Source organism: Prosopis cineraria, unplaced genomic scaffold, assembly GCF_029017545.1.
Source record: "Prosopis cineraria cultivar Desert tree isolate PC_DT_omini unplaced genomic scaffold, ASM2901754v1 PC1473, whole genome shotgun sequence".
In the NCBI taxonomy this organism is placed as follows: Eukaryota; Viridiplantae; Streptophyta; class Magnoliopsida; order Fabales; family Fabaceae; genus Prosopis; species Prosopis cineraria.
In genome coordinates, this window is record NW_026556798.1 from 4,264 (window position 1) to 19,003 (window position 14,740).

At 27.4% G+C, this 14,740-nt stretch overlaps 1 protein-coding gene across 3 annotated transcripts; it reads left to right on the forward strand.

The window, feature by feature from the left end:
- Window positions 1-3,165: 3,165 nt before the first annotated feature.
- Window positions 3,166-5,484, forward strand: LOC129300192 (probable aquaporin NIP-type). Of its 3 annotated transcripts, none has more exons than XM_054938727.1 (4): window positions 3,166-3,500; window positions 3,723-4,142; window positions 4,305-4,366; window positions 5,132-5,484. In XM_054938727.1, the coding sequence occupies exons 1-4, from the start codon at window positions 3,384-3,386 to the stop codon at window positions 5,346-5,348; spliced, it is 816 nt and encodes a 271-aa protein (XP_054794702.1). In that variant the 5' UTR covers window positions 3,166-3,383; the 3' UTR covers window positions 5,349-5,484. The 3 variants fall into 3 exon arrangements, with proteins under 3 accessions (XP_054794702.1, XP_054794703.1, XP_054794704.1); XM_054938728.1 differs by having other exon boundaries at window positions 5,137-5,333; XM_054938729.1 differs by having other exon boundaries at window positions 3,484-3,500; window positions 3,742-4,142.
- The last annotated feature ends 9,256 nt before the right edge of the window (window positions 5,485-14,740 follow it).

The window sequence follows — 14,740 nt, forward strand, 5'->3', positions numbered from 1 at the left end:
TTTTAAGAAAAATAAAAGGTAGGGTCGACCAACTCACGTTCTTTTTGGTGAAAATTTAAAAAAAAAAAACCTAAAAATGCATTCGTTGAAGACAAAAAATAGAATATAAAAGGTATATTATATAAAGGAGGTACACTGGTTGCAAGGTATAACTAATATTGTGGATTTATGCATGTACGTAACCCTAGCAAATATAACGCTATAACCCTTTCTAACTAATTAGTTGTGTCCGATATAGCTTCTAAATACCGAGTAGCTTGATAAAAAGAAATAGCATTAGATGGAAGTATAACTGCAACATAACAAAGAAGTAATTGAAGAGAAAATGATGTGACTCACATATATAGAAACATATGGTATAGCACTCGTGTGCGTAGCCTTATCTTGATGAAGATGAGTTCATTGATGAGATCAAACCAATCCATATTCAAAGTACACAAAAGCATTCCGTGATCTCACTAAACAAACCCCTTTTCACCATTAAACTTGTGTCCCCTCCTTGATAGGCCACTTCTTTAATCTTCCCTTTCAATTCATTAGGTGACTCTTATTTATATTATATATTATCATTATTATTCCTACTCTTTCTCCCAACATTATCGGTTTCTACATAAAAAGAAGAATGAAGTCGTATGTAGATTTTGTATATTGCATGAAATTTGATATGAGGGTTTTAGACAAAAGATTCCAAACCCTATATCATTAAGTAAATATGTATGGGTGCATGCAAAAACAAAAGTAATAAAAGAAGAAGAAGAGAGGTCATGGTGGGTGTAGGGCGAACCACAGACACGGCAAGCCCACCACGGTGGTGGACCAGTGGGGGCGGCGGTGGCCACCGGGACCACAGAGAAAAGCTGAACCTCCACACAATCTCACCGGGACCATCCAAAATAATTAAAACCCCAACTTCCTTTTACGCATGAACCAACCATTTTTCTTTTATTTGCTTCTTTTTCATAAGTTAGATTTCAGATTAGATTAGATTCTTGTTGTTCATGGTTGATTATTGGTAATGGAATAGACAGATATGAAGAGTCAATGAACCTTGACCATGTTAACTCATGTGCCTTGGATATTGTTACCTGATTTTGTCTCTCGATAGTACTTTTTATTTGAAGCTTAAGACTTTAATTGATACCATCAGTTTGGTGGCCGTTCATGAATTTAATTGCATGCATGTTTTTGACTCTCTCGTGTGAAATTCGTGAGGTGCGGCCTCCTTCAAATATTGCGACTTGAAGAATTGAACTGAGTAACATGCTTCCAAATTTTGTTTCAGTAAGTGTACGTATCTGCCTATTCTTCACAGAGCATAATGTTCTAATTATTTTCAAAATTTTAAATAAACATCACGCTGCAAGGATTTGAATTTAATAAGTGGGGCAAAAAAAAATAAATCTAACCATTTATTTACGAACTCAAGGCACGGTGAAATAGTTATCAGGATAAATTAAAAGCATGACACTGTTTATTATTGTTAATTAAGAATAGGGAGTGACTACCTCAAATGTAAGGAAGAGAATAGATAGGCAAGAGTAATACCACATCTTAATTCAAAAACTTAAAATTCAAGTTTTATAAGTTTGTTTTTTTTATTATATATTATTTTTTAGTCTAATTTTATTTGATGTATGACTTTTTACATTAGTTAAGGCCAATTATATTTGGGTGATTTAACAATATCCTCCTAATAGTTTTTTGTAAAGTGTTTTTTTTTACTTACAAGTATTTTCTTATTGAAGATAATTCTATCTAAGACACAATCATACCTCTCCTAATAAGAATTTAAACATTAGTTTGCCACATTGTGAGACAATCACTCTCAATTGCTAATAGTCATGATTGGCTCTCCATATTGGTTTTTACTTGATGATTTGAATCTTATTGAATTCAAGTCCCTGATAGTACTGGCTAGTGCCATCCTTCTTGAGAATTATACAAAGATTCATACATCTTAACATTTTATCTCACATTTAATTAATTAAATTGTATTCATTTGTGAATTTAGATAAAATTTAAAGAGAGTACGTGCGTTTGCTTCTGTTTAGTGAAATATATTCCCCCTTGGCCAAGAGAGTGTGATTACATGCGGCACAAAAAAAAAAGAAAAGAAAAGAAAAGAAAATTTGGAGTAAAAATCTTATCATATTCATAATTTTTCTCTTTTCTCGTTGTCTCTTTCTAAATGCATGATTTGAATTGCATTGGTTTCCAAATTGACGTGATATATACTTATATTTAGGAATAAAACAAATCAGAGATCTAAAACTTATAAATAAGGATGGAGAAACTATTATGCGACACACTCCTTTGCCTATATTTGATGCAAATAATAATATAGTAGTAGTAAGTGTCTCCACCTTTAAATATAAAACAAACTACTAATCAGTTTAAACCTATTCAATCTAATTACAAAAATAAAGAAGGCACTAGTAATTAAAATTTTAAGAATTTAAATGAGGTTGGATTTAATAAAAGATGCTAATTTAATATTAAAATCTTCATTCAATGAGGTCCCCACATTAACGCCCAACTATATTTCAAATAAAATTATCCCTAATAAAAAAATACCTGTGAAAAACTTTAAAAAAAAATTGACCTATATCAAAGTAGATGTTTTTCTTTAGGGAAAAAAAAAAAAGTTCACCAACTCTGGTCCTGATTAGCCTTTTTACTCAATTTACCTAAATATTTTTTAAAAAAAAAAAAAAGTTCTCTTTACAGACGGACCATTATGACCCGCTTTTAAAGATTTGGGCTATGGGTTAATATAAGCCGAGACGGGTAATGGGTTGCAAAACAGAATCCATTATGCCTTGCTCGGGACAGGCCTTGAACAATCCATTTGGGCTACAGTGCTTTTGTATGAATAAAACTGGTTAATCCTTTAAGTTTATTTATTTTTCTTGGTTTTCGAATTATTTCCTTTTTAAAATAAATAAGCAATATTCAGTCTAAAGTACTCTCCCTTAAAAAAATATATAATTCACGAAGAGACTAATTTAATATAAAAAAAATTAAAACTACACTGAAATACAATATCACTTTCATTTTTGTCTTATATAAACTCTGTATACTTTAAAACTAAAGAAAGCAAAATGTAGAACCTGAAACTTATAGATGCTGGATAATAGGGGCATTGTGGCCATTAATTGAGTTCAAAGTAAAGGCTCAACTTTCGTGTCAAGTTAAACCCAAGTTTTGTTTCTCCTGCCACCTGTTAGTCCCATAAAATAGCAAAACCAGTACAGTCAAATCCACTATAAACATCCATGGTCAAATTAACACAGCAATTGCATGTTCCTATCCCAAAAAAAAAAAAACCCTAAAAGGCGCAAAAGGCAAAGAACAAAAGTGAAAAAGGCAAAAGGAAAAAGGAAATGCCAAGCAGTAATGACGATGAGGAGGAAATCACAAATATGGAGGAAGGTGAAACTAAACCCTCAAAAGGATCTGGTTTTTGTGGTTCTTCTTCCACAGTTCCAATCATACAGAAGGTATATATAAATTCATGCATGAACCTATACTTGTTACGTTTCATTGATGTCAATTAAAAAATAATGCAATGTTTGGTGGGTAGAAAAGTGTTTTGTTGAAAGGAAATGAGATATGTGTCTGTCCCATTTTCTTTCCAGATATATTTGTCGTTCCCATTCTAAAGAACACTTTTCGGTGCACCAAACATTGCCTAAGTGTCAAATTTATTGGTGATCAAACAGGTAATTGCGGAGGCAATAGGGACATACTTAGTGGTATTTGCAGGGTGTTGTTCAGTGGTTTTGAATGTGCTAGATGGGAGAGTGACGTTTCCTGGGGTGTGTGTCGTTTGGGGTTTAGCAGTGATGATCATGGTTTACGCGGTGGGGCACATCTCCGGCGGCCACTTTAATCCGGCAGTGACCGTCACGTTCAGCATCTTCCGGCAGTTTCCTTTGAGACAGGTGCCACTGTATATAATAGCGCAGGTGGTGGGATCAATACTAGCGAGTGGGACATTGTACATGCTGTTCGAGGTAGACGACGAGTCGTATTTTGGGACGTTGCCGTCAGGATCAAATGTTCAGTCACTGGTGATGGAGATCATCACTTCTTTCTTGTTGATGTTCGTTGTTTCTGCTGTTGCAACTGATACGAGAGCTGTTAGTCCTCTCTCTCTCTCTCTCTCTCTCTCTCTCTATATATATATATATATATCTTCCATTCCCTTTTTAATTTCTATTGATCTACTTTCTCATGCACTTCAATACTGTGTTCATTAATTGAAGTTTAGCTTAAATGCTTTCTTGTTTGCTTTATATCAGATTGGAGAACTGGCAGGAATTGCAGTCGGCATGACGATTGCTGTGGATGTCTTCATTGCTGGGTAACTAATTTAATTTAATGCAAATGTCATGTTATTTCATCATGGATTATGGAATATCTTGTATTACTTCTATTAATATATAATAAGAAAGTACTTATAATTTTTTCATGTGTCATGTGAAATGAGTCGCATTTTTCTTAAATTATAAATAGTGTAATGTTAAATATGAGTTGACTTAAGTTTACATGAAAAAACAAGAAATGTCTAGCATAGGGTCGCTAATCCCCCAACCTCTGCTGAGTGCATGTTTTATTTTCTTTTTTAATGGACCTACCTTTCAATAATTTTTCTTTCTTTTTTTTCTTTTCGTCAATAGATTTTATATAAAATCAGAAATATTTTGATATCTTAATTATATGGCGATGAAATGGTACATTTTTGCATTTTTTTTAAATTTTTTAAAGAAAATAAATACAAAATACACAAATTGTGGGTAAAAATACTTTGAAAAATCATTTAAAAATGAAAAATTGCATTGTTTATACTGAAATATCAAAATATGTCTCATTTTAAATAGAATCTATTGATCAAATGAAAAGGAATTGAAAGGTTGAATGGGATTAGACTCAAAAGGTATGCATATATCAAGAATAACTCATATTTTTAAAATTTTAAATTAAAATGTAACTCCAAGTGCATCAACTCAGTGATGTGCATCTAGCCATCTACCACACACTTATGATTTCTTTTTTTTTTTGGTTTTTGGGATATCCACACACTTGCGATTTTGAATTGACAAATGTATGATATTGATGTGAATGGCAGGCCAGTGTCTGGAGCATCAATGAACCCAGCAAGAAGTATTGGGCCAGCAATAATAATGAACATTTATGATTCCATTTGGGTGTATGTAGCTGGCCCCTTCATTGGCGCCATTGTTGGCGCCTTTGCCTACAGCCTCATTAGATTCACTGATAAGCCTCTCCGAGAAATCAGCAAAGCTCCTGGTTCCATGTTTAAATGCGTCTCCACTCGCTTGTAATAAATCTTTTCTCATCTTAATCCGTCATTACATGAATCTTTCCGACTTAATTTAGATGTAGTAGCCGTGAAATCCGTACAAACATAAGTGGGTTTCTCTTTTAATTTCATAGAGTTTCATCTTATTTATTTGTCATGTTGAGTTGAGAATAGTTATTAGACGTCTTTTCTCTTAGAATTATACATGTATAGTACTATTAAATTTTGAACTAGCCCCATGTATTTTATGTGTTAATTACTCACGTAATTTTGACATTAGTCTTCCTCAATGTCCTCTTAGAATATGATTATTGGTGAATTTTGATACTTTTTGAAAAAATACATTTGTTTGGATCAGAGTTTCAAACTGTCTTTGTTTTTTTTTTTTTTTGGGAAAATCAGGGACCGCTGAAAAATGTTATTTACAAACAAAGATAAATAATAAATTACCATTCAGAAAACAATAAATCATATTTTTATTTTAATAATAATCAATTTTTTTATTGATTTTTGTCTACGAGCAACATTTTTCAACAGCCCTTGTGCGCTATTCTCCCTTTTTCTCCTTTCTGTGTATTAATCTTTCAAATGTTTGGTAAAATGGGGATTTAGCAACAACTCTAGTATTAAAAAACAACATATATAGACAAACATATGTACTTATACGCCAGAAAACATGGATGGAAATCACATGAGATAGAGAAAGAAGGAAGTAAAGAGAGGTCTAAATCAATGAAGAAATGTGAAGGATGTGGACCTTCAAATTTATTGATAGTTTATATATAATATATGTGATATCATTGAGATGCCATGTGAGTAGGGCACTCAAGGCTTTTTCTTTCCATGGGATTATTGTCTTTCACAAATTAAACGTAGTTTCCTCCAATATGCTATTTTGTTTGGATCCTTATAATATATTATTTTTTATATACAATTATCTAATATCAAATATTATTAGATCATATTTGAGTATTGACAGGTTTAAAGATATAACTTTTCAACAAAAATGTTTTCTATATTTATGCAAAGTTAAATTCAAGGTCTTGTATTTGAATAACCATAACTTTTTTTTCACTTATACGATACAATTCAAGTTTGAAAGGTTTTGAATTGATTAAATTCATATTAAAGACTTTAGTAGAATAAAATATTAATATGCAGGTTGAAATCGTAAATTTCTTACATACTAGTTTACTCCAACATTTGTGCGCCTTCTTCTCTCGGTTCAAGCAAAACTCAATTGATATGATAAATAATAATGTGCGGTTTATACGAGTAACCACTAATACTAAATATTGAACAATTTACTTGTTATCCTGTTACCAAATATTTAGAACTTGGCTTGCCTATTCTAAAACAGAAAATTGAATTAATTATAATCACTTTATGCATGCAGATGAGATAATTAAATATCAATTTCAATTATTAAATGAAAATTAGGTAGACATGCTAAGATTAATCTGGCAAAAAATAAAAATAGAGAGAGATGCTGAGATTTAGGGCATCAGAAGAGTTGCATTATAAGTCTACAACATTGTTACCTTCTAAGAACATTTGAGAAATGTTGTTGCCTGTACTTTTAAACAATATTTTTAATTTCTTGCCTAAAGCATCATGACTAAAAGCCAGTGGCGATAATTTATTTACTCTATGGCCATATTTCAATAAAATTGTTGCCTATACTATGAGAATAGATTATAATTATTATCTAACTATACATAATATTTTTAAAATGTTACTTATCACATAAAATAGATAACATTTAAAAATCATTACAAAATTAGTAAATAATTAAAATTTAATTTTTTTAATATTGTTTATCATATAAAATAGATGACATTTAATAACTATTGTGAAATTGTTAAATAATCAAAATTTAATATTTTTTTGTTCAGTTAACAATGGAATGTTGAACTTCTTGAAAGAAAGGAATGACTTTAAGAAAAAGTAACCTTGTCTCTTGATGGATTATGTGTAAAAGCTGTGTCTGTAGATCATAAGACAATTTTAATCTTAAATTATAAGTTGAGAAAAGTCTGTAATCCTAAATTTATTTTTGGCACCATTTTTCTCTTAATTTTTTTAAAACAGTGCAATACAGTGTCACATTTACAATTAATAAAAGTTAAGTCGTTTGTTGACAATAAAATTAAAAATGATCTCAAAAATTTTAAAAAAATGGACAAAAAATTCTAAAAAATAACCCAACAAATTACACAAAAAGGATAAAAAAAATTGGGGAAGTTTCAACTAAGGATCAGGGAAAAGAATATTTACCGATGGATCCTGAAAAAAATCTAAAAATTTTTTACAATTTTTTGGATTGAACTGAAATAAAGATGATGGTTGAAAAGATCGAAATGCCCATATGTAAAAGAAAGAAAAAATAATTAACAACAAAAATTGATAAATTAACGAGTAAAATTAGAGAATTAACAATTAATGATTTCATATTTTGAACAAAATGATTGAACTGGTGTGATTATTGACAAGTAAAGTCATGTAATTTATAACTGATATTGATAAATTAACAAGTAAAAATTAGATAGTTAACAACTAATAATTCTACATTTTAAACAAAATGATTGAACTAGCTAATATGATTATTGACAGGTAAAGTCAAGTAATTTACAATTGATATTGGCAAACTTACAAGTGCTAATGTGGTGCTTTTCTGTCAAATTGAGTGAACAACTTTCGTTAAAAATTTACAAGTCAAGTTAAATAGTTAACAAGTCATGTAGATAAATTAATAAGTAAGGTTATGAAATTAATAAGTAATGTTCTAAAGATTATGGAGCCACCAAATTAACTAGTTAACTATTTAACAAATATTATTAAGAAATTAACAAGTACAAGTAAGCAATTAAGAAGTAAAGTTTAATAGTAACTACGTAATGTAATTGACTTTAAGAAGTTTTAAAATGAACTTGTTTAGAATGAACTTGCCATATGTATTGCTGAAACATTATTTCAAAGTTTTAATAACTAACATAAAGAAAACAACAAGTGATGTAAAGTCATTAACATATAACATTTATACATTTATGTGCTTGATAAAAAAATTTATTTGTTAATTTTACAAAAGGGCATTTTGGCTTTTTTAGTCACCAATTTTATTTCAATTCAATTCAAAAATTCTGCAAAGAACTTTTAATTTTTTTTTGAGATTCACAAGTAAATATTTCTTTTTCCTAATCCTTAATTGAAATTTTTCCAAAAAAATTATGTAATTTTTGAAATTTTTTATAATTTTTTGGTCAACTAAATTAAAGTTAAAATTTATTATCATTTTAAAATTTTAAGAGAAAATATTGTATCAAAAATGAATGAAACTTATAAATTTATAGTTTCAGGGCAAGTAATTTACATATTATATATATATATATATATATAGAAATAATGGTTTGTGCTTACTCATAATTTTAAGTATGATCTGAAATAACATGATTAATAAAAGATTCTAGAGTTTATAAGTGAGAACAACTCACTTTAAATTTAATATAAGTTGACAATGAACGAGCAATTAGCAGGAAGGAATCTATAGTGTATAATATTGGGCACAGTCAAGGAACAAATGGTTTGCTGAAAATTTCATGCAATGGATCTAGAAGCGCGTGTCATGAATGGGAGTGAGTTACCGGTGGAAACTGGGCGGTGGTCGAACCCCTTGGTGGACCCCACAGATGGATGGGTCCACCTCTCTAGCTGGGAGACAAGCCCTCCTCAATCACGTGCACTCGCAGGTCGCAGCTTCCTTGTTGGTCTCAATCGCCACTTCTTTCTTCTTATTTTTTTCACTCCAATAGCAACCCAAGTAGTAATGATAATAAATTAATAATATATGCTTCCCGTTAAATTACAATATACTTTCAAATTTCGATTGTATTTTATATATTAATAAAACTAATTATTTTTTATGAAATGATAATAATATATACTTCCTCCTTTTTAAATTATAAAATATTTTTAAATAAAATTTTATATATCAATAAATCTCATTAAATACACTTGAAAACCTTATCTTTTCAGAATAAGAATATAAATTTTTAAAAATACTCATTATTTAATAAATTAAAAAGAAAAGGGATCAAAATTAATTATAGAGAGAGAAAGGGTAACATTAAAACTGTGCATTTAATAAAATTTTAATCTATTCAAAATTTAAAGTGTCTTATATATTAAAATAAAAAAACTCTTTCAAAAGTTACATATAATTTGGAACGGAAGGAGTACTTTTCGTTAAATTATAAGATGCTTTTAAGTTTTGATATATTTAATATACTAATAAAATTAATTATTTTTACTTTCATAAAATTTCTTTTTGTTCTTAATATATTTATTGTGAAAAGTAGGAAAAGTGTTTAGTCAAATTATATTTTTCATGCCCATGTTAATTAATTCAAGAATAAATTTATAAAATTAATGATTAGTTGCTCTAGCGTTAAGCATATCCCTCTCTTTTGAAAGAGATCCTGAGTTTAAATCTAAGGCTCAAGATGTGTTGTATGCATGCATGGGTGGATGCATGCGTTCCTTTAAGAAAGAACTAGATTAAAGATAAATTTATAAAAATAATTTTAAAAAGTATTACATATCCTACATTTTGGAGTAAATTTAGCTGAATTGATTTCACAGAAATCGTTCGAGGAGGCTAAAAAAATTAATAAAGGTGAAAAGTCTAAAATGATCATACCACGAGAGTCAGGAAATGCTTGATCAGTTGGCAAGCCTATACATTTATTAGTATCTCTAAAGTCATGGTTGAAGACAATCGAGTTTTGCAAAACAACATAGATAATACAACAAGGACTCGCTATTGATGAGGGCAAAAGCATCAAAAGAGTCAAATAGTGGTTGTTGGCAATGAGACCCATGGGATCGAATTTGAAATTTCCGGATGGGTCACTGTTGCTTAGATCCCAAGTCCCATCATCCGCACAACATGTTTCGGTTTCCCTCACGGCTAGGAGTGAGCATTGATATTTAGTTCCCAACAATTATCTAATTAAAATTTAACAATTTGATTCAATCCGTTAATTTGGTTTTGAATTTCATGTTAAGTTCTTTGAATTTGAGATAATTTTTTTATTTTTATTTTTTACTAAAACAAGCAAGACTTGTATATAAAATTAAACTTGTAAAATAATAATAGCTCATGAAAAGTTAGAGTTTCAATTTATTAAATTATATATTTATTTTTGTTTAAACATAAAATAAAATAAAATAATTAATAAATTAAATATAATTTATAAATTAATAAATTATATATGCGCGCACGTGCACGCGCACACACATATATATAGTATATGATAATTTAATTAATTCGACCTATTTAATTTTAAATTTTATTAATCAAATCGAACCAATTAATAAAAATATTTTTAAAAAATAATTGAATTGAACCAAAAAAAAAGATAAATAAATTAAATTAAATAATAAAAATTTAATTCAATTCAACTTAATTTTTTATTTGGATTGGATTCTGCTCACCCATGGTCACAAGCTCAAATCCTTTTTTTTGGTGATTCTCATCATTTCTTCACTTTTTCATAGCTACTCGCTTTATTTTGCTGTTTTATAAGGTCAAAAGCAACACCCTAAAAATTGCGGTGGCTTTTATATTTTAATAAATAAATTACTTCCTCTGTTTCGCAATGAGTTTACAATTTTTTTTCAAGTAAATCAAGAAAAACGTTAAATTAAATAATCTAACTTTTTTTTTTGGTAAAATCAATCTAGCACTTTCTCGCCGATAGAAAAAAAATATTACTCTAGTTTATCTCATTTGACTGAATTGTTAGTAAATTCTTCACATTTTCGACTATACAAAAAATGTCATCGTGGAAGCCCTGAAAGTATAATGATTGATATTGCATCAAAAAGGATATCTTACCAAACAAATATATAAAACTAATTGAAAAAAGAAAAAAATCAATTAATGTTGGAATACGACAAAGCAACGAGCTCTATGATTGCCAACTTAAGACAACGACAAAATTATAAAATATTATTTAATACACTGCCTTCAAAGTTTAAAACCATTACGAAATCAGCAATAAATCTATTCTAAATTCTAATTAAGACAGCTCTTTTTGGTACTTCTTAGGGTCTGTTTGGATTTCAGTTGGGTATAATAAATTATAAAAATAATTGATTAAATGATAGATTTTAATTATAATTGATTATGTTATAACGCAATTTATTTGGATACTGTTTTTCTAAAATTAATTTTAACAGAATTGAAGATATTTAAATAATTTAATCAAAATTAATTTTTAATTATATAAATTACTATATAATTTAATTTTTCAATATCAAATATTAATTTTTTAAATCTATAAAGTTTAAATTTTATTAAGAAAAAAATAAGGGAGTTTAATTTTATTTTTATTAAATTATGTGTTTTTTTTGTAATTTTTTCTTAGGCTTGTTTTTGTAATTTTTTTTAACATTTTTGACAAATGTTTATCAAAAAACTGATCGAAGTAACTTATGAAAAAACGCACGTTTTGGCCCATAATTAATTTTTAATATTTTTTAACTGTTTAGATAAATTGATAGAAAAAATTAATTTTGAATCCAAAACGTGCGTTTTCTCCTCATCCAAACAGGCACTCAATCTCAGTTCTATCCAAGTCGTACAATTCAGCGTTTTTGGTTGCATTCAGTATTCATAAAGTATTAATAATTAATACTGTCGCAAACAAAAGTGTTAATTAATACAATATTATAAGAATCATTTTCTAAGAAAAATAATGCCATTTTTGTTGGCAAATTGTCACATGTGTTACGGGTCAATACATACAGGTTGACTTTTAATTCATCATATCTAACTGTCTCTTTAAGTATAGCATTTAATTTAATTTTTATTAAAAGTATAATTTATTTTTAATACTAATTCAATTGCGTTTATTTCATGTTTAAAATTACAAATTTAGTTTGTTTTAGTAAGTGCTATACAAATTAAATATTTAAATATTAGTGAAAATATAGATAATGAAAAATTAGAAAAATGAAGATTTTTTTGCTCAAAAAAATTGGCAACAAAATTTTAATATAAGTCTTAACGTAGTAATTCCAAAATCATTTGCAAATATAGTAACGAATTGACGTATTTAAAATTCTTTCATACTTTCATTTTCATAGGATATAAGATTAGTCCTCATCAATCTTATCAACTTGGACTGAACTTGAATGGCAAAAATAAAAACCCCAAGTCCATTAAAATGTGAAAAATATGGAGAAAAAAATATCACTTATTTGTTTAGATATTATAAAAAATAAGTTTAGGGATTTATTTGATGAAAATATGAGTTATAAACAGCTTTAATTATATTTTCTTATTTCCGTTAGTTACAATAAAATGTTCCCACATTAGTTTTATCATAGATATAAGTATCACTCATTATATTTAACTAAATCGTGATGTAGTGAGAAAAAGGCTCAAGTGTAAAGATTTAATCGAGTAATTTAGTGTAATGCACAAATGAATCTAAGTATTCTGACTTCAAATTTTCAATCAATAATAAGTGATGTGCATGTAAATGTGTGTTCTTGGTGAGTAATTACAATCAACTTTTAATTTTATACCCTCTCTCTCTCTCCTTGCGAGATATTTTTTTCTAAATAATCTTAATTTAAAATACTTAGTCAGTTTAATTTTTTTTCTTCAATTTATTTTTGTATTAATTAATGTGAGTATGGGACATAATCTAATTTTTTTTGGGAGAATTTTGTTAAAGGACTAATAATGTGACTTATTTACGAAACAAATACAAAATAATCCAAAATATCACTACAGGATTTTAGGTCTGAATTGAAATTAAATTACAAAGCAAAATGACTAAAATATCATTTAAAGACACATAATGGACTTGATAAGTAATGGTAGGGGATTAACAAGTAATATTATACGTTTAACAACTCAATTACATTGTTTAAAATAGTATATTGACAAAAAATATTTATTATATGTTGGATGTGAACAAGTAACATAGTAGACTTAACAAGTAATAATAAGGAATTAACAGTAATATTATGCGTCAAACAAGTCAAACATTATTTTTACGAGCAACATAATGGATTTAATAAATAACAATAAGGAATTAACAAATAATATTATTAATTGAATATTTTACATGATAGTAAATCTTTACCTATCAAGTTACTTTTTTAAGTAATAATGGACTTGTTAGACATATAATATTACCTGTTAATCTCTTATCGTTATTGTGAAACCCATTATATGTCTTGTTTAGTATTTCAACTTAATTAGATTTTATATTCATGTGATGCGCAGAAAAGTTAAAATAAAAATATTAAAAATCAAATTAAAATATGCATTTAGTTCTTTTACTTTATATGAAATTTTATTTTAATCTCTTAATTTTATAAAATATTTTTTTAGTCTTTTAACTCTAACACTGTTGGTTTTTTTTAAAAAATTTTTACATTATATTTTTAAATATTAAAAAAATATTTTTAAATATTGATATATTAAATTTAATTTTTTAAAATAATAATTATTAGTTCAAAAAATTTGAAACTAACGATTTAAGGTTGAAGGATTAAAAATATACTTTATAAAATTAAAAGATTAAATTAAAATCTTATATCATAAAGTTAGATGACTAAAACTACACTTTAGCCTAAAAATTAATAGAAGATGAATATTGAATAAATATTAAAGTTTATAATTATAGACAAAATAGCATTTAGAAGGCATAAAATAGTATTTAGAAGGCACAAAATAAACCTTATACTATCTTTTTTTTATTTCTTGTTTCTGCAATGAGGCTGATTTCGGTCTGTAGCAAATAGAAATAAATAACAATTTTATATAACAATGTAAACGATTAATTATTTTATTTTAAAATTTTCATTTTTTGTTAAAATATAGAGAATAATTTGTTATTTTATGATGTATTGTTATCACATATTTTTTCTAAAATATTTCACCTGTACAAATTAACATATAGATATAAACTCGTTAAAAATATTTTTTAAAATTTATCATATTCAATAGATACAATATAATAGATTTTAATTTTATTTTAAAACATGTTTCATAAACTTCCCTTTTTCTAATAATTACTTTAAATATAAAAATTAAATGTTGGGGGTGGAGCACTGTAGAACTAGCGTGCTCCGCTACCGCTTTTACAATATATGAAAAAAATTTGTTAAAATATATAGAATAATTTGTTTTTATATGATATATTGTTATCACATATTTTTTCTATAATATTTCACTTGTACAGAATAACATATAGATACTAACTTGTTAAAAATATTTTTTAAAATTTATCATATTCAATTACAATAAAATAGATTTTAATTTTATTTTAAAACATGTTTCATAAACTTTCCTTTTTCTAATAATTTTTTTTGTGCTCCGGTACCGCTTTTACA